Below are 20,563 nucleotides of genomic sequence, written 5' to 3' on the forward strand. Positions count from 1 at the left end.
GATGGAGAATTTAGTGTAATATGAGGTGGTGATGGTATAAGAAACTTAATGTCATGACATCTCACTGGTTAGAGGCGGCAGACCCGGAAGCAGAGGACGGCCCGGGACCAGGGTTCAATCCCCGACGCGGCAGGGTCGTGAACCAGGCTCAGCGGACTTGATAATTCTCGCCTCGGTGCCTACTCTAACCAGGGATCACACTCAGCAACTCTAGGCATTAGCTTGCCTCATCTCCACAACGGCCCCCCACAAACTCCGGGGATGCCTGGCTTCACCTTGGAGATACCCAGGAGGGAACATCTCACAGGGAAAGCCAGGACAGGTTCCTCAGCGGTCTATAGCACCAGGACGCCTCCGGGTAGCAGTGCGCTTTACAAGACACACGCACACACACACATCTGTTTAGAATAAGGCAGCGCAATAGTTTGAGCTCCTGTTGCTGAACTTTTTGTAACTTTGCGGGTCACATAATGTCGAGAGGGCCCACTCCACCTTCCATCCTTTGCGATCCGGAAAAGGCGGACTATTTATAATAGGTTTTCAGAGAAACCCATCTTAACAAAAAATGGATGGCCTCATCCTGAGCATTTATTTAATAACAAAACGGACTATGTGGGTTAATCTCGAATCTCTTTAATGAATGTGGTTAGCTAAGCAGACCTTTATGTTAATTAGTCCAAAAGTGTTTTTGTGCGCCCGCCCATGACTCATCAGGCTAATAATTTAGTATTTTGTTTGACTGATATAATTTGAGATTTTTATCTCATTAAATGAACAGACCTGCCTTATTTCTATTGTGAAAAAAATGTCAATGGCACAAAACGCAGTGAACTGTCGCACACATGCACACTGAAAACCTGAAAATGTTGCGATTAAGCAAACTGGAAACTTGTCACCTCTGTTTCAGCCTTTACATAATTTAACATAAGGCAGCATCATTCTGATCTCTTTTTGGACCGATTTCATCTAGCCCGCCCCCTGTCTGATATTTTATGATGCAACAAGTGGTTCCTGACACCCTCCATATTTAGAAGGGTGGTTTCAAAAGCACAAGTTTGGAAACCTTATGAAGGATTTTTTTTTACCGTTGATTTGTGCAGGTAATCCCTTCCTACTGCTCGTACTTGTATTTAAAAAAGAAGACTGTAGAATGGCTTCTTTATTTCCTTACATCATGTACCCTATGGGCAGTGAGCGTAACATGTGGCAGACTTTGGGGTTTCATTTCACAAAGAATTATTTTTGGTTTCGCCTATCAAACAGTGTAAACTGGCTGGTTGTGAAAGGCCTATTGTGAAGAGTGAGCCTAGAGCCTGCCCATTGCTCACCCTGGTTGGCTTTATTGTCACCCGTATTGCTTAGCTTGCTGCTTATTCAGTGGCGTTTCTTGTCCCATCATATACATCTCGTGTTTGCCCCTTCTCTAGAGCATGACCTTTATACCACCCTTTTCCTTGGCTGACTTGTTTTGTTCTACTACTCACTTTCAAAAAACTCATTTTTTTTCTTGTTTTTTTAAACACTCCATGAGAGTGCATGTGTTTTCCAGGTCTGTTACCCATGTTTTTTTCCCTTGCCATACCCCTTGCTTCTGCTCTCCATGTTGCTCTCTCCCTCGTGTGATTCCCCCACCTTAGGATCTGTGTTGCTCTCTCCCTTTTGTGCGTTTTCCCTGCAAACACCTCCCACACCCCTTGTTGCTCTCCTTTGTGTACGCTTCCGCGACAAACTTCTATGCTGCAGTGCTATCTCTTGTTTAGTTCCCCTCATCTTTATTGCCTTTGACCTTGTGTTAAAAACACTCACAGCTCTGTGTTCTCTCTATTATGTACGTCTCCCCTCATAAACCATACCACCCCTGTATTCAGAGTTGCTCTTTCTTTTGTCTGCTTCTCCTGCTTCATGGTGCTATCTTCTTAGTGTCCTTTGTCCCCTCATTTCCCGGAGGGGCCCCCCTGTTCTCAAAGTTCTTCCCTCCCTCATAAGCTTCTTCCCAACTCCCACCACCACCCACAAGCCTCCCATCCCTAGAAAATACTAGGTTCCGTGTTGTGTTCCCCCGCTTGTTTCTCCACCCTGCAGATTCCACCCACCCCTGTGCTCTATACTTCTCTTTCTCTTGTTTGTTTCTCCTCCTGACAATACCCCCACGCTCTGTGTTGCTCTCGCATGTTTTCCTCATGCTGTGCTGTGCTCTTTCCGCTGTTCTTCCCACCCTACAACTCCCCCTACCCACTGTGATCCATGTTGCTCTCGATTATCTGTTTACCTCCAAGGACTGCCCCATGCTTTGTGTTGCTCTCTCCATCATGTGCTTTCAAGCAACCAATCCCCACACTGCCAGCTAAACAGCATTGGCAAAGACAGTAGATTACAAAAGCTAGACTTGCTGGCTTGATGCTTGCAATAGTTGAAAGTGCATCCCGAAAGCAGCGTTAGACCGGTTTTGCAGGACGATGATCCTGGTCCTCTCACTCCACCCCTTCTATATGCATGTATGAATGTATGCATGCCTTTTTTATAGGGAGCAAACATAGTTGAAATTGAGTGGCATACGGTAAAGGGTCCAGGACAAAAACACAGTCAGTATGTGATAGGAAGAGTAGCTGATTTCTTGAAGCAAAGCTGGACTGTTACTGCATCATGGTGTAGTGTTCTTTAAAGAAGTGCATCTTCATTTCTTTCCTAACTTGGAGCAGGGTTGTGGAAGTAAACATCTGCCTTTTATTGAGTCAATCTCTCGCATTCCACTTACCATTTTTAAGGTAATATTTATTACTGCCTCAAAAGGCGCTATTCTTTTAGGTGAAATCAAGCATACATTAGCTTCTTGAATAAAACATGCATTTAACAAAGCATGGAGATATTTTTGAGCCGGTGTTTTTTCCTCTGACCTTTAAAAAAAAGTCACATTACCTAACTTTGCTGAGACTTTAGAATAGATCACTCTCTGCTGAGTGTGTTTTTGCAGTAAAGCATCAAGGTTCTCAGAGTGATTATGTAGAGAAGACAGGCTCATTGAATTGTGTTCTTACCTCCTTTGGTGGTCATCTAATTAATCCTGCGATGTTACATGATCCATTTTGTTGTGTTGAATGGTTAATTTTTTTTGTTTATTGTATAAGCTTTTTCTTATGAAGCTTAAAATTAGCATACAATTTACACTGCAAAGGAGGCGTGATTTAAAATGCTTCAGAAAGGGCACCTTACTACAAGACACGCATATCTAGCCTACTGTTGAAAATAAGCATTGAGGTTTGAAAATAAACGTAATTAGGTGAGGCGCTGATACACTGAGATTGTGACCGGTTTAGTGGCCATAAAAATGACAGTACAGTCGCCACTATCTCTCTCTCACTTGCACATGTATGAAAGCAAATTGGCAGGCACATTTGTGGCAGTGGCGAATTGGGCCAACTCCAACCTCCCTGCAGAGCTGCTGAACCTGTGGGTGTGTCACACCATACCTAGATCAAGAGGCTTCACCACATTGGAATCCAAGGAGACCCCTCAAATGAATTACCTCCTTCTCCCGAAGAACCCAGATAACTTGCCTTCCTCCCTTCACTTTGGAACCCAAGAACACCATCTGCGGCATCCTTCAGGGTTCTTCCCTCAGCCCCACCCTGTTCAGCACCTACATGACTCCCTTGGCCAACATCGTCAGATCACAAGGACTGAACATCATATTCTACTACGATACCCAGCTCATCCATTCATTATCAGAAGACCTCTCCGCTACCCTTTTTGTCGATGCATGAAGAGCATTGCGATTGGAATGAGAAACTGTCTAGAACTCACCAGAGTCAAGACAGAGGTGCTGATCTTTTGGAACAACACCTCCCTGTCGAATGACGCATGGTGGAGCCCCCGAACTAGGATCCTCACCCACTCCGACCAATCACACCTGCAACCTTGGCATCCTGGAAAGTAAGCCTACCATGAAAATACAGTTCAACGCAGTATCTTCCGCCTGATTCCTCACTCTTCACATGCTTCCGCAAGCTCTTCAAGTGGCTCCCCACCGACACCAGACGGAGCATCACATAAGCCCCTGTTACCAGCCGTTTGGACTACAACAGCACACTCTACGTAGAAATTACCTCACACCTCCTCAAGCGACTGCAAACTATACAGAGCTCAGCGGACAGACTCATCCTAGACCTCCCGAAGCAGACCCACTTCAGAGTCCCACTTAAGAGCTCCAGTGGCTCCCCATTTAGAAGAGATGCCAGTTTAAGATGTTGACAAACACCTTCAAATCCCTCCACAACCAGGGGCCAGCATGCATCAACCACTGCCTGAACTTCCACCTTCCCTCCAGACACCTGCTCTCTGCCTCCCTCTGCCTCCTCCACATACCCGCATCCGCAGCACCAACAGTATTAAATGCTTTTTCTACTACCTTGCTGCTAAATCCTGAAACGAACTGCAACTTCACCTCTGGACCTGATCCTCTCTGCTGGCATTCAGAAGAGGACTCAAGACCTAACTGTCCAGCTGAGCCTTCCTGCAGCAGTACTCTTGGCGCCTGGATACCTTCACCGGTGATTAGCTACGCTGTACAAATCTGGTTTGATTGATTGGTTGACCAGTCCTGAGGCGTGATACAAGTTGTGATTGGTGGTGGAGAGACCTTAAGGAATAATGAGGTAGTGACCAGAGAGTAGTTTGCTGATACTGATCCATTAGCTGGGGAGTGAGACTAAATTGGGTGAACAGGAAGCAGAAGAGCAGGAATCCATTCTTGGTCACTCAGTAGGGCTGCTGATGCCCTAATTTGTTATGATATGGAGGTGGGTACGTTGCAAGTACTAGGCTGAGCTTTGAAAGAGATGATATAGTCACATGATATAGTCTACAGACGGAAATGATATAGGGCACATGATATAGTCTACAGACGGAAAAGGGGTGATAAGGATCTTGCTGTGAGAGAGTCGGCATGGACTAAGACAAGCCTTGCACACACACACACACACAGTTGGTACAAGGTGTTGGGCCAATGTCTTAAAAAATCCAGTAAGAATAGCAGCACTCATTTTCTTAAGACCATTAATATAAAGTTTCATAGAACTATTTCAAAGATAGATCAGGGACTTAAATAATGAGATATACTGAGATATACATGCCTGTAAAAAATATCAATAAATACATACCAGTGCACAGCAACACCTTTAATCAATAAGCTAATTGAAAGTCAAGTAAAGGACAACCTACAGAAGGTGTGAAAACGACATTCTTGGGCCTAATCCTAATTGGAAAAAAAAGTCGAGAAACTAGCTGCCATTATTGTTTGGGGTGTTTCAATTACTTAGAGATGTTTAGGTGTCAAACATTTCACAAAAATATCGTGCTTCCTGAAATCACTGCTGGCTGTGTTGGCTTAGAAGTTGATAGGACATTAAAGGAAAACATTACAGCTAAGTTTGACATAAAGAATGACTGGACACCTGGTACTCCCAATGCCCAAGAAAAAGGAGATGCCATATCTGGATTGTCTTCCAGAACAATAATGTACGTCTGATCATGGACGCCATGGACTCCAGAAAGACATTTATCCAAATTAAAAATTGATTTGTGGAAGCAGAAGACCAGCACTGGTAGTTTCCAACAAAGCTTCAAATCACTATAAAAAGTTAACACAACTTGTGTGGGTAAAATTGGGGAAACACCTAGAACAGTCGCAAAATGATGAAATACTCATGTGGAGTGCCCCCTGCCCCCTGAAGGAAATGGCTGGTGACAACTTGGAGTAAACACGTGTTCAGCTTTTTTTTCCAAAAAACACGATGGAAAGTAACAAGAGACATGGATTATAGAAATGTTTGAGTGCTTGCCTGCAAGAAATATAAACAGAGGAGGTTTTTTAGTTTTGGGGATCTGTGAGAAATCTGCAGAAGGAGAACACAAGGACCAGTTGCCTGTTTTTAAGTCTGCTTACCCATGTTCCCCAATACGACATCCTAAGAGTGAGAGGGCCCCATGGTGGATCCCATGCTCACTGTGCCGCAGGACTCGTGCTGAACTTTATTGATAAAGCATAATTAGCCCAAAACTAGTCAGGGATTGCTTGTGTTCCAGTTGATGAAATCTGACCTCGCAGTTCAAGCATTACTGTTGCAATTGGAGCTGGGCTAAGAGTGACTTGCATATCGCTGGTCTCGCTCGGAAGTGGCATAGTGGGTGAAAAATGGATTAGAATGCAACCCGAGATGTCGCCAGTGGATGATATATATCCCTGATATTGCCTGACATATATTTATTTGCAAGGACTCTGAGAGGATCCTATCCTCTAACTGGGGGTATTTTTCCATATCAATGCCACCTGGGAAGTGTGTGCTGCGAGGATGTTCCAGAGTTGGTCCTCCTCAGTGTCTCAAATGATATTTGATCAGTTCCAACCAAAACCTCTCCCAATTTACTGATCCCTTTGAAGTACTAATTTTCATTGAAAAGTCCGGTCATTAAAGCTACGGTTTGGCTATTCACAACATATTGATAAATGGTATGTATTTTGTAAGGCTACATTGCCCACGTCTATATGTACCTGTTGCTGTTTTAATACTGAATTAGGTACCCTGTTTACTGCAGACCCTGCAAACGATGTTTTAGTGGCCCGGGAGACCACCCAAAAATGTATGTCCTCCAGCAAGGAAATGCAATGCAAGAGCTAATGTATGTGATCTGACCTCAGAAGATTGCAGTGCTGTGCTCCTGTGTGCTGCCCAAAGGGCAGCTTTGCTGGGACTCTGCCCTGCCATGACCAACGTGAGTGAAATGGACCTGATATCATCCTGAATGAAGGCTTAGCTCTGATAGGCCCCAGCCTAACAGCAATAACTCCGTTCTATGAGGACAAGACTTTGGCAGACAGGCCCAAGGCCTAGTCGAGCCGCTGGTATGCTGATTCTCCCAGGCTATTCATAATATTGAATCCATCTTCACCAAGAATGCAGACGTGGAATATGAAGGGAATTTGGACTCTCAGCTCTTGGTGGAAAGAAACTGGCCGACATTGAACGAGGCTCCACTAATGGCTACCAACCACATGGGCGAGTTGATGGGCCCCAGGAGGAATGCACATACTTAACATTTCCTTGCCACACAGACTTTGGCGCACAGCCGTAGCCACACACTTTAGTTTTCCTAATGTGGGGTCTTTGACATGAGCCCTACACGTATGCGTGCCACGAGAGGGTCGCAAGTGAAAATACTCCTGCAGCTGCTTGAATGACCCGTTGTGTGTCACAGTTTACCATTTACTGGTCAAAGGAGTCTAGGTGGTAATATCAATAACACTTGAGGAAGAATGCCCCTGCCAATGTGGGAGCAGAAGGACAATTGATGCCACTCTAGTGAAAGTGAGCCACTAGGCCTGTAAGAGTCAGTACTAGTAATGCTGAGTGCAACTACCCTGTGTGAATGTATGCACCCTGGTTTCTGGAGAGGGACACCTCGCCATCTTATATGCCACATTTTTTAGATACCGTACAATTTATGGGCGTGATGGTTCCATTAGAGGGACTTGAAATTTTACGGTATCATCTTATATCCCTGTGGTATGTAGAAAACGCAGACCGTTATTGTACATACATAGAGTGCACAACCCATTTGAGACAGTGCATTTAGTGGGGTAAACGGTTGTGTTAAGTAACCCCCCACACTGTGGAGAAGAAGACAAGATCTCAAATGCAAAATGTTAAGAGGTTTTCATTTATGCTTTTGGTTGACACGTTTCTTACCTTCGGTCAATGTAAACTTGTAAATATTAAAAGTTAACAAAAACCTTATGTAAAACAACCCAGTACAGAAACCACAGCATCACCCATAAATATGTTACTCTTGAGTTATTGTTTCAATTGATTGACATTTTTCTGAGACAGTTCTGGCACCTGTATGATCGTAATAAACATACCTACCCATAGGATTGTGATAAATGTATCTAGTGTTGAAGAAAATGCGAAACATTTTGTTTTCTGCTTTATTGTATTTGAACAAACAATGTATTTCTCTGTCCTAACGACTTCACGAGTGTGATCTTTCCAGTATAATGTAACCCTATGGATTGCACATCCTCTGTAGTATTCTTGAGATATTCAGCTTCTGAAATTAAACATGGCGTCCTTTCCTCAAATCCAGGATTAAAATATTATCTTGCTTTTTTCTTATTGTTACAGCAACCAATCTATTTATCATTAGTTCTGTGTATCATCTAAAACTTCAAATTTCACTGCATTTTGATTAGAGCGTTCATGTAGTTTTAGGGCATGCCGCTCTCAAAATGGGTCACTGCGGCAGGGGCCTGTTTGGGACCCAGACCACCTCTGCCCACACTCCTCTCCTTTGTTCCTTCCCACTGTGTCTAGAGGCGGGCCGGTGGCAGTGGTAATATGCCAGATTGTTGGCTATGATGGTGTAAGTACAAGGAAATGAGGCCAATGTTCAGAAGACTGTTTGCTTTTGGGGTTGGAGAGAGTGGGAGGGTGTCTGCTGTCTGTACTTAATGTTTCCAACCCACACACACAGGTTTGATTTTATTATTTGATAAAGCTCTGTATTATGTTCTCATGTGGTTTGTTATGAGATTGTATTTGTGAAATATTGGCCATTAACGGCAAATACGGGTACAGTAACAATTTTTCTTCTCTTAACAGACTCTGATAAGGAAGAAAAGCAGAAGGTCAGTGGGAATGTAGGGCTCATTGTCATACCAAAACAGGTGACTTCAGGCTTGGCGTGTCTGGTGGCCAGTTACGGCAGTACATCTGAGAGCGAACCGGAGGGTGAGTCCTGAATTCTCTGCGGTTTCAAATATTTTATTAGTAAATTCAGTTAATCGTAGCCAAGTAACACAGAGATGAAGAGTCCAAAATAACCGATTGCCTTACGACCAAAGAGCAAACCGTATTTTTCACTTACTTTGCTTTCTAGTAGTTAACCAATTGTTGCTTAGGAATGGACAGAGGTACAGGTCTCTGGAGGCAGGCAGGTACACATGCTAAAATATTTATTGCCAGGGATATCAATTCAGCAGCTTTGGTAATCAGGTATGTGAATCAGTTACCTCAGTCCCAGGGAAGATTCCAAGGGTTATGACTGACAGACCTAGAATACTGAATAACCAATTGCGGATCCATCCTTTAGTCAATTATGCCCCTCAACCTAGCTCAGAAACCGACCCCTTCCCTGCTTTGACCCGTCCCCTCCGGCTCTGGCCCCACCCCCAAATCAGCTCTATGTTCCATTCCAGCTTCAGCGCCTTGACTGATAATGTAGATACTGACACAGAAGTCACAGAAATGGAGCTGATAGTTTCATCAAACTCTGAGACACGTACTCCAACCAGACCTAGGCATTATGCCCACTGTGAGCCAGACTATGCATCATAGTATGATATTGGAAACAATGATGACCAACATAATGATAGCAAATTGTTGGACGACCTCAAGGATGCCAGTGGCCTGAATACCTCGTAAGAAATTGACCTTCCTTTTCTTCATCTCACAACGGTTATTGAGGAGTCCGCCTCCTTTGAAACAATAATTTGGAGAGCAGCTGACCGAACACTAGCTATTCAAGAGGTGAAATCTAATACGCTTACAGTGATCCTCAACCGAGCAAAATCCAACGAGGAACCTCCGCTCTCCTTTAATAAAGTTGACTGGTGTCCTGATAGGCACTTGGGCTGAACCACAAAGTTGCCCCCAAAGTCAATATACAAGTGTCGAGGCGGCACAGGCTGGCTCCTGGAGTACCCTACTCCAGAAAGCATAGTTGTGCAGGCATTTACCAGTTGCCTAAACCCCAGTTTTTCGGTACTACTCCAGCTGATGGGGAATCCAAATGGATAGATATATTAGTGAATGAAATATTCTCCTCCACAAGCCATGCCCTTCGCTATGTCAATAGAACATGCTACCTGGGCAGGTATTTGCATGCGTTATGGGCTGGAGTTGAGGACATCTTGCAACCTGTCCAAGAGTAGATCCATTCCACCTTACAAAGGCCCGTTTTGGATGACAGGATTCAGCCTAATACTCTATAGGGTCCAGTCTGGACACTACCAAGTTTGGGTAGGATAGTGTGTACCAGTATATTGCTTATGGGCTAAGCCTGGATTTGCTCTCCGGACTTCTCATCTTATGTCCAACAGCCCCATATCGACATGCCCTTTTGCACCTCTAGGCTGTTCGACGCAAAGGCGAACTCAGCCCATGAAAGATTCAGGGAGAGTAAGGCCATTGTCCAGTCTCTGGGCTTAGTCCTGCCAGTTCCCCCAGTAGCAGTGCCCCTTTCAAGGCTTTGGTAGGGGCTACTAGCAGAAGCAATATCCACCTCCGCAACAATGGGCCTCTCATTCCTGATAGCATTGGACAATCCTTTTTTGCATTGCAGTTAATCTCCTTCGTCGTGGTCCTTTCATAGGATCGGTGACTTCAGGTTCGTCAACTCCTCGCTTGGGACCTTGCCCCTCTTGGGCCTATTCTGCCGGGTCCAGTGCTCGAGAATGCGAGCAATGTGATGGGGGAAAATGGCATTGTGCTGCTGCCACAGCTTCATTCCAAATCTCTGTGGGCAGTTCGGTCAACATGGAGTTTTTTTTAATCTCTGCTTGTCGCCGTTGTATCGCCCTCAGTGCCAGAGCTGCAGCCCACACCGGGCCACCGTCAGAAGACATCAATGAGAACCAATTCTTACCACCAAGTCACCCACGCCCCTCTGGGGGTTAGACGTCGAGCCCATAATCGGTGACACAGCCTTCCGGGTCGCCACTGCACCCCAGACTTGGCTGGCACTGACCTAAGGCTTCAGAGGTGACTCTAAGCCTGGCGCGAACCAGACACTCAAGACCCGGCCCACCGGTATGCAGACAGCTCCCTCGATGACTTCTGGGGTCTCGGTGCTGGCACCGACAGCACTTGGGAGCTGAAACCGCGGTTGAAGCCTACCTCTAAACGGAAGCAGCCTTCAGTGCCCAGTCAGCCATCTATGGCATACTCCAGATATTCGGCAACTAGAGTAGACCTTGAGGACTGACGTCTAGGTAAAAAATAAGATAGTTTAAGATTTTGGAAATACTTTTATTACCTAAGTAGAATTTGGACATAGTTTTATTTTAAAAGCAGCCTGCCAAGCAGGGCTACCTTTAAATGACAGCAGGCATCATAGTTTTACTTTAAAAGCAGCCTGCCAAGCAGGGCTACCTTTAAATGACAGCAGGCATCATAGTTTTACTTTAAAAGCAGCCTGCCAAGCAGGGCTGCCTTTAAAATGACAGCAGGCACCATAGTTTTACTTTAAAAGCAGCCTGCCAAGCAGGGCTACCTTTAAATGACAGCAGGCATCATAGTTTTACTTTAAAAGCAGCCTGCAAAGCAGGACCGCCTTTAAAATGACAGCAGGCACCACAGCAATGCACACTTCGGTTTAGTAAACCTACTGGACCTCTAAACTTGCATACCTTACCATATATTAGGGACTTATAGGTAGGTTGTCAGTACCAATTGTAATTTCACCTCATTACCATATACCTTTTACACAGAGCACGGGCCCTGGGCCTGGCTTGAAGAGTCCAGGTCACAGTAAGGAAATACCAACAATATTCAAAAATGGGAGTAAAAAGTGGGGGATACCTACAAAAGCTCTGTTTTCTTACATAAACATTTCCTCCATGTCTTTTCCCATTCAAGAATTCACCTGGTTTTTTATTCTGTACAACGCCTGATCTGTTGTACTGAAGTAATTCTGAAGAGTTAGGAAGACCAGCTTGATGAAAGGTGAATCTGACATTTAGCTAAACTTAAGAAAAAAGGAATTAAGGACAAATTTACACCCGACCTGGTACTGAATGCTGGGTTTGCACAATTGTGGGAGGGGGAATCATGTCGGCGGAAGTAAAACGTTCTTAAAAATTGTAAAACATAAGTAATAGTTACAGCAATGGTAAAGCCAATAGGTCTCCCGTTATTTATTTTTTTTGCATACATTTCTGGTTTGTATCTAAAGTGCTTGAAATGCTTGTTTATATTACGTGTTCAAACCCAATAATTACTCTTTCGTGCTCTGCACCAGCCAAAGGCCCCTACCTAAACATGCCATTTGCATGCCCACGGCTTGAGGGACAGCCCATCCAAGCAATCTCAAATCATTTTTTAAACAGTTGATGGTCCAAAGGCTGCTCTCTCTATACCACTTGTTTGTATGTACTTATTTTAACAGTTACAAACATGAAATGTATCGGTCAGCTAAATTTATCTGAACAGTGACCTAAATAAACAAGCAGCAAAGCTCCTGTGGAGTGCTACAAGCAGAGGAAAAACGAGCAATAACAGACAGCAAAAGACAAAAGAAGGAGGGTGGTTTAGGGCAAACATCAACAGAAGGACCGAAGGTGGGTAAGAGGGTGGGGTAAACACAGACAAGGGAGGGAGGAACACTGAGGGAGGGAGAAGTACACGAGGAAGCCAGCTGAAAAGACACACTGTGGTAGAGTACTTAAACACAAAGATGTAGCAGCTAAAAAAATGAGCAGTGAAAGAACACAAGTATTGTGTCCATGCTCCGCTTTTGTCTGTTCATCACTAAAAAGAAAGCAAGAGAGTGACAATGAAGACAGCCAATGGTAAGCCGTGAGCGGGCTGTAAGCCCACTGACAGAAAACAAAAGGTCTCAGGTGCTGAAGTCAGCGCCTTCTCTTTGCTCCGTATGCCCAGTATGTGCAGTATGTTCAGCAAACTGATTTAGGGAGTTACACATGTACGTGAAACACCTTCTTATAACCAAGCCAAGGATACCAGTGATTGCATACAACTGCACTTGTACACACACACACACACCCCTCCAAATAACCCAAAGCTAAATATTACAAACGTATTTGTGTCCAACACTTGCTTTCACAGGTTTGCAGATTAGGTAATAACATTGGATATATTACTGGACGATTGTAACCTAACCACAACAAAGCATAAGGTATGTGTTAAGTACAATTCCCTAGGGGGTGCCTTGGCTCTTTATGATAAATCATCATTGTTAACCATATCAATGGTGCTCAATTTAACGAAACTGGGAGAATGAAAGGCCAAGCTGTCTGAACTTCACTGGATGCATTCATTATATCACTAAAGCACCAGGCGCGTCTATAGAAGGCACCTTAACTGAACCCTGAGACTGCTCAAAGAACCAATAATTCTAGGAACACGCGAAAAACGGTGTTAGTGCATACTGATTTCACAATGATAGTGAAGCTGCAGTAAAATGCTGAAAGCGGAGTCCGATCCGGCGTGGAGGAAAACATGACCCAAAAATGACCAGGAAATCAGAGACCGGTGGCGCAGATCGATTGACACACACAGTTTATGTTACGATAACATATTCAAGCACGGTGCCTCATTTGTATATTGCGCTTACTGTCTGCACTCAGCAAGGATAAGTAACAATGCTCAATATTGTATATACTTCAACCACAATTAATGCAAAAGATGCATTAGCTTACAATCAATGCTTCTGGGTTGCTCCTTTAAGTGCAAATAGGGAAAGTGCTCATAGGAGTACTCGAGTGACTTAAAAGAAAATAAAATAAAATTGAAAGTTGTTATCAGAAATGAAAGCAGTTGCGAGAGACATGTCACTGCGGTAAGCCTGTCAAAGAAGGTCTAGCATATTCACAAATATATCCACATCGATGAGAGGAGGCCAATTAATCAAAGCACATCTGCCTTTGGTCTACTAAGAAAACAATCCACACTTGTAATGTTGTGTTGTCGATGTTTCAACCCGAATTGTACTTGTGGCAATTCAAGACCTAACGGGCGGGTCTTCATTAGGATGTGTGGGATTGTGAGCAACCTTCAGGGGTGTAGGAAGGATCATAAACAATCAGGCCATGTAGATGGGCCGATGGGCCCCTTGTCTATCCTTGCGTGCGTTCTGATCAAGTAGTAAAATCTAAGGGTACCGCTGTAAATTTAAAAATGTTGTAAACGTGAAGCAAATCAATGAGCCTTTTGCGCCAAAAGCGGTAAAAACATTATGGCACTCACTGAAAGGATAACAATTCACAACTATCCTGCTTCTCTCTCGGTGAATCGAGAAAATGTTATCCTTCAGTGAATGACCCCTTATTCAGAATCATTAGGGAAACCCCTGAACTAAACTCTTTCACAGAAGCTAGTGACCCATTCTGATGTATTCGTTTATGGGCTCTTATATTTGGAAATCATATCAACTTTGGCACAAACAGGGATGTGATGTAATGTAAGATGCCGGGACAGAGACAAATGTGCAATTCCAGAAAAATGTAGCCTTCAGTTAGGAGATGAACAGCTTTTATAAAATGTTAACAAAAGGCATCTTTTTCCCATCAGTTGCAATAAACCCCTTTCTGTGTAACCCATCATATATTAGAAAGGGAATTCCATGTGATTACTTTACTTTAGTACATACATGAAATAAATGTTTTTTTTCTCTGGTTGCTTCTTATTTTTCCTAGTTCTGCCATGGTAGCCTGGTGTGTTTGCGCGTACCTTTTACATGTTGGGTGGTGTTTGCAAAACTGAGTAAAACGGATCCACTTGGCACCTTACATTGTGAAAACACATGATTATGGAGCGTCGTTCACTTGGGTTTCTGCAGAATAGGGTAGCCAACATTTTTAGCAGCCACACTCAGTTGTAAGGGCCACACAGAGTGCTAAAAACACAACCGTAACATGCCAATATTGAATATTGGAGTATTGAAGCACACATGTCCTATCATACTATCTGCAACATGCTGTACAAAATCTGCATTGTAATTGAATTGTTTTGCTTTGTGCAAACAAGTAGTTTTGCAGCGTGAATCTTTCTGGATTCACTATGCTGTGCATATTCCGCAATCTGATGGTTGGGTCCGGAATCGTAGTCTTTTTTTCTTTTTTTTCTTCTTTTTCGTAGCCCAGGTGGGCGTCGTCGTCCCACCATTTGGTGTACCTTCCGTGACGTCGGCATGCTTCCTGCGGAAACTCCCACCCTTGGGCGCCATCTTCAGATTCTTTTTTCCGCCGTTGGGTCTGGATCGTCGCGTGAAGCTCCAGAAGTTTTGGAGGAGAAAAGAAGAAGATAATGCCAATTTTCTACAGAAAAGGACTTGAGAAGACTAGGAGAAGAATACCATCAAAGCCGGGACGACGAAGGAGGAGAAGTAACTCTAAATCTTCGACGTCCGACGGGGAATGCGCACAGCGGGCCCCCTAAGCGCAGTAACGGACAATACTCCCTTTAAATTCTGCCGTAACTGCCACCACAAGTACGCGCAGAAGGACCAGCACCCGGTCTGCAAACTCTGTCTGCCAGTCGACCACGGGAGCAAGGACTGCAACGCCTGCTCCGTCTTCATACCGAAGACACTCAGAATTCGAGAGAAGCAGATTATAGCTCACCACACGATGCAGGGCAAGGGCCAGGCACCGTCGCTGTACGAACTGGGCCTCTCCACCGACGACGAGGACAACATCGCCAAAGGTCCAGATGTCTCCACGGTCGCAGAGACCGATAAGAAAACATCAGACATGGTAGGAGAGTCTACGACTCCGAAACCCTCGACAGGGCCTTGAAGGCCTGAGGCAGACTCTCGAAAATCAGAGTCTAGAGCCTCAAAGGGAGCACCGGCACCGAAAACCTCGACGATCGAAGCTGCATCCTCCGAAAAACAGCCCAGCGGATCCTTCGGAAAGGACTCCCAGGCGGCGAAGACCGGTGAAAAGCCAAGGTCGTCGAAGCAGGTCCCCGAAAGAAGAACCTCGACTTCGAGGGAGAAGGAGCCGAAAACCACTTTGAAGTCGACGACTCTGTCGAAGATGGCAGCCGAAACGCTCACCGCCCAGCATGCCGCACAGATGGAGAGGAAGAAAAGAAGGCTTGAGGCAGAGATGGAGAACATCCTCCAGAGGAAGAAAGACTTCGAAGAAAAGATGAGAAGCTACAGGATCCCCTCGAAGCCCGCGACGGCCGTCACCGAGGTAGAGGAGCACGAGGAGTTTGACGCCGAAGAGCCGCCGAAAACTCCGGAGCCCTCTGAGCAGGGAGAAGAGAAAGACCTCTATTATACAGAGGGGGAATATGAGGATCAGCTTTTGAGCTACGACTCTGGATCCTCGACGGCTCAAGACCTGGACTAGCAGGACAAAGATGCTGAAAACCCAGAGAAGGCTGTGGAGACATACCCCTCGAGGCCTTCGCCGCCAGATGACATTGGGGCTTATAATGAGGTCATCAAGAAGGCAGCAGCAGCTTATGGGGTTAAATTGGAGGAAGAGAAGCCTAAAGCAGATTTCTTGCTGGAAACCTTGCTTCCCACGCAGACAAGAAACCAGTTCCTGCCCATGCTGAAGAGTGTCATGGACCAAGGGAAGGAAACCGTTCAAGGACCCAGCGACTTGCAGATCCGTCACGCCAAGGACGGAGAAGAAGTAAAAGTTCTCCTCTCAGGACCCTCCCTACATCAAAGGGTCCGTCACAGCAGACTCAATTATCGCTGCAACTGCAAGGAGAAGGGCCAACGTCCCGACAACATCTGGGCCATCACCTGACAAGGAGAGCAGGAGGATGGACCTGACAGGCAGAAAAATCGAAAGAAACGCTGCCATGCACTGGCGGATGGCAAACTCCAATGCACTCCTGAACAGGCACCAATATCAACATTGGGACGAGGTGGGGCGATTGCTCAAACACCTCCCAAAGCAATTCCAGCAGAGAGCCACACACCTCGTGGAAGAGCGAAAAAAATCGCAAACTCGTGCTTGAAGACAGCTTTGGACGGTGCAGAAACCTCCAGCAGACTGATGGCTATAGGGATCACAGAGAGAAGGCAAGCCTGGCTCAAGATCTCAGGCTTCAAGACGGGGGTTCAGAACAGCATCCTGAACACTCCATTCAACAGAGAATCGCTGTTCGGCGCCCCGGTTGATGAGAAGCTCACTCAACTGAAGAAGGATAAAGAGACAGCAAGGTCCATGGGGGCCCTGCAATTCAGAGGGAGGAGAAGAGGCACTCCGGCAAGGAGGCCAAACGGAAGAGGTGGTAACCAGACGGGAACATCGCACCAGGTGTTCCACCAAGGTCACCAGGGTGACAATCGGGGCCCACAGGGCCAGCAAAAGCAGACCTGGCACTACCAGAACAGGGGCCAGTCTTTTTGCGGGAGAGGAAATGGGCGAGGCCCGAGAAGGAGAGGCGGTGAGCAACCCCCCTCTAAGTGACTTTGCACGGAAGGATGTGCTCCCCCCACTCAATCCCTCCGAGGGAAGAGCACAAAAATGCAAAGGGGAGAGGGTTACACGGACAAGACACAAAAGAACATGTAACACCAGTGGGCAGCAGAGTAAGATTTTTCCTCCAGGAATGGAGAAAAATAACCACAGACAAGTGGATACTCCACATCATACAGTTCGTATTTTGCATAGAGTTGGAAAAGAGACCGCCAAGCAGAAGACCAAAGAAAAAATAGCACTCGGAAAGGGAGCTAACGCTGCTCCGAGAAGAAGCTCAGGAACTCCTCCGGAAGGAAGCCATCAAACCGGTCCCATTCAGAGAAAGGAACAGGGGAGTGTACTCAAACTACTTCCTCGTACCAAAAGTGGACGAAAGCCTAGGACCCATCCTGGACCTACGCTTCCTAAATAAACATATAAAGACTCAAAAATTCAAATGACGTCCCTACAGGAGGTCATCCCACAAATAAGAGACAGGGATTTCATGTCCACCGTGGACCTCAAAGATGCATACCTGCACATACCAGTGTACAGGCAGCACAAGCACATGCTAAGATTCACAGTAAACCAGGATCACTACCAATTCACAACCCTGGCATTCGGTCTAAAGTCCGCTCCAAGGGTGTTCACAAAATACCTCGCAGCAGAAACCGCACATCTGCGAAGAGAGGAGATCCACGTGTACCCCTACCTCGACGATTGGCTGATAAAGGCGAACTCTCGCAAAACATGCGAGGAACATAGACAGCGAGTCACAAAAACGCTGCTGGACCTGGGATTCTCCATACACTGGGGAAAATCATCAATGGAGCCGGAGCAGGGGAAGATCTTCCTGGGGGCTCAGATCAACACAATTCAATTCAGGGTGTTACCCAGCGAAAAGAGGACATTCAGCCTACTAAGGGAGACATGCCACTACCAGAAGGGGCAAGCTCTGACAGTGAGGACAGCGAGCAAGATCATGGGGATGATGGCGTCATGCATACACCTGGTCCCCAATGTACGCCTACACATGAGGCCACTCCAAGAATGGCTGCAACAACAATGGTCACAAGCTACAGGAAGCTGGGATGATCTAGTGGTTGTAACGCACGAAGTGCAGGAAGAGATGAGGTGGTGGACCAAGGAGAACATTACAATAGGGAAGCCTCGAACTCCACCAAACCCAACAGTGACCATCACCACAGACGCATCCCAGAAGGGATGGGTCGCACACATGAACAGGCTCAGAGTGAGGGGTTTGTGGGTACCAGCCAATGCGGTCAGACACATCAATTACCTGGATCTGAAGACAGTGTTACTCTCCCTGAAGGCCTTCCAGAAACAGCTGTATAAACAGAAGGTGTTGATACAAACGGACAACACGACAACGATGTTCTACATCAACAAGCAGGGAGGGACTCAGTCATTCCCTCTGTCCAGCCTAGCGCAAGAAATATGGAGATGGGCAATACCACTCAAAATAGACCTGCTGGCCATTCACCTGCCAGGGAAGGTAAATGTGGAGGCAGATTGGCTCAGCAGGCAGACTTCAGCATCCCACGAGTGGGAACTCCACAATCAGGAAACAGAGAGACTATTCAGGAGATGGGGCACCCCAACAATAGACCTGTTTGCAACACGCCAGAATGCAAAATGCCAGTACTTTGCATCCAGACAACCAGAGGAACAATCCCAGGGGAATGCCCTATGGATAAGCTGGTCAAAAACATTTTCCTGCGCTTTTCCCCCGATACCATTGATCCCCAGGGTGCTCAACAAGTGCAGGATAAGCAACATGACACTGATCCTGGTGACACCTCAATGGGCCCGGCAGACCTGGTATTCACAGATTATGGAGATGATGCGGGTCCACCCCACATGTTCGCAAAAAGAAAGGACCTACTCTCCATGCAGAACGGAGAAATTCTACACCCAGACTTAGAGTTCGCACACCTAAAGGTCCCAGAGAGCACCCTGCGGGTGTTGCGAGAGGCAAGGAGGCCCAGCACATGTAAATGCAATGGGGCAAAATGGAAAAGATTCACTCAATGGTGCAGCAAGAAAAAGCTGCAGAGGAAGCTGACCAAGGAATCAACTGTGCTAAGATACCTCACGCACCTACTGAAAGCCAAACTAAGCTCATCCTCGCTGAGGGTACACTTGGCAGCAATTGTGGCATACACAAGGGGAGAGACTGGGAGAAGCTTCCTCACATCGCAGGTAGTAAAAAGCTTCCTGGAAGGGGTAAAGAGAATAGCGCCACCAAAAAGGATGTCGCCACTGGCATGAAACCTGAATGTGGTGCTGACAGAGCTCATGAAAGCACTTTTCGAACCGATCCACAAGGCATCACTGAAAATGCTGACAATGAAGGTGGCCTTTCTGGTAGCGATCACCTCGCAACGCAGGGTGAGCGAGCTGCAGGCACTGCAAGAACCCTACGTCCAGATACACAGTGACAGGGTCGTGATGAGAACAGACCCGCACTTCATGCCAAAGGTGGTGTCAAGGTTCCACATGAATCAGAGTATTCAAATCCCTAGCTTCTTCCAGAAGCCCACGACAAGCGCTGAGAGGGCGATGCACACTCTAGACGCAAGAAGGGCAGTAATGCACTACATTGAAAGGACGAAGGAACACAGGAAGACAAAACAGTTCTTTGTGTCCTTCGCGAACAGTTTCCTGGGTAGACCAGTGACTAAGAACACCATTGCTCGATGGATCGCACAAACGATACAATTCTGCCACAAGCAAGCGGGGCAGGAGCTAACAGGATGGGCACAGGTCCACTCGACCATGAAGAAAGGAGCAACAATTGCCTTTCTGGCCAACACACCAATTCAGGACATATGCCTGGCGACAACATGGGCTTCAATGCACACGTTCACTAAGCACTATTGCATGGATGTACAGATGAACAAGGGAGCACAAGTAGGACAAAGAGTGCTTCAACATATATTCAACAACCAACGCTCATCTTCCACCCAGCCGCCACAAAAGTAACAAAACAGCTGCAAAATCTATGCACAGCATAGTGAATCCAGAATAGTTTCTTACCGGTCGGTGTAGTTTTGCAGCTTGAAGATCTTTCTGGATTCACTAGCGAACCCACCCGCCTCTGCCAGAAAGATGAGGCTGGAGAAGAAGGTGGAAACACATGGAATATAAAGCAAGTTGAAGCTTACAAGATACGTGAAAAGAATTACGTTGGAAAAAGGATTAACAAACATATCCAAGGATTCGCTACGAGAACACAAAAGAGAAAAAAGAATCCGAAGATGGCACCCAAGGGTGGGAGCTTCCGTAGGAAGCATGCCGACGTCACAGAAGGTACAC

General features: G+C 45.9%; 1 protein-coding gene across 1 annotated transcript in view; it reads left to right on the top strand.

Annotated features, from left to right (window-relative positions):
* The window catches only part of NUFIP1 (nuclear FMR1 interacting protein 1), a 210,178-nt gene that overhangs the window by 163,801 nt on the left and 25,814 nt on the right, over nt 1-20,563 (top strand). The window contains exon 8 of the mRNA XM_086935016.1: nt 8,655-8,783. Coding sequence (XP_086791142.1) covers nt 8,655-8,783 — 129 coding nt within the window. The remainder of the gene's footprint in view (nt 1-8,654; nt 8,784-20,563) is intronic.

The sequence above is a fragment of the Lissotriton vulgaris genome, chromosome 8, assembly GCF_964263255.1.
Source record: "Lissotriton vulgaris chromosome 8, aLisVul1.2, whole genome shotgun sequence".
NCBI lineage: Eukaryota > Metazoa > Chordata > Amphibia > Caudata > Salamandridae > Lissotriton > Lissotriton vulgaris.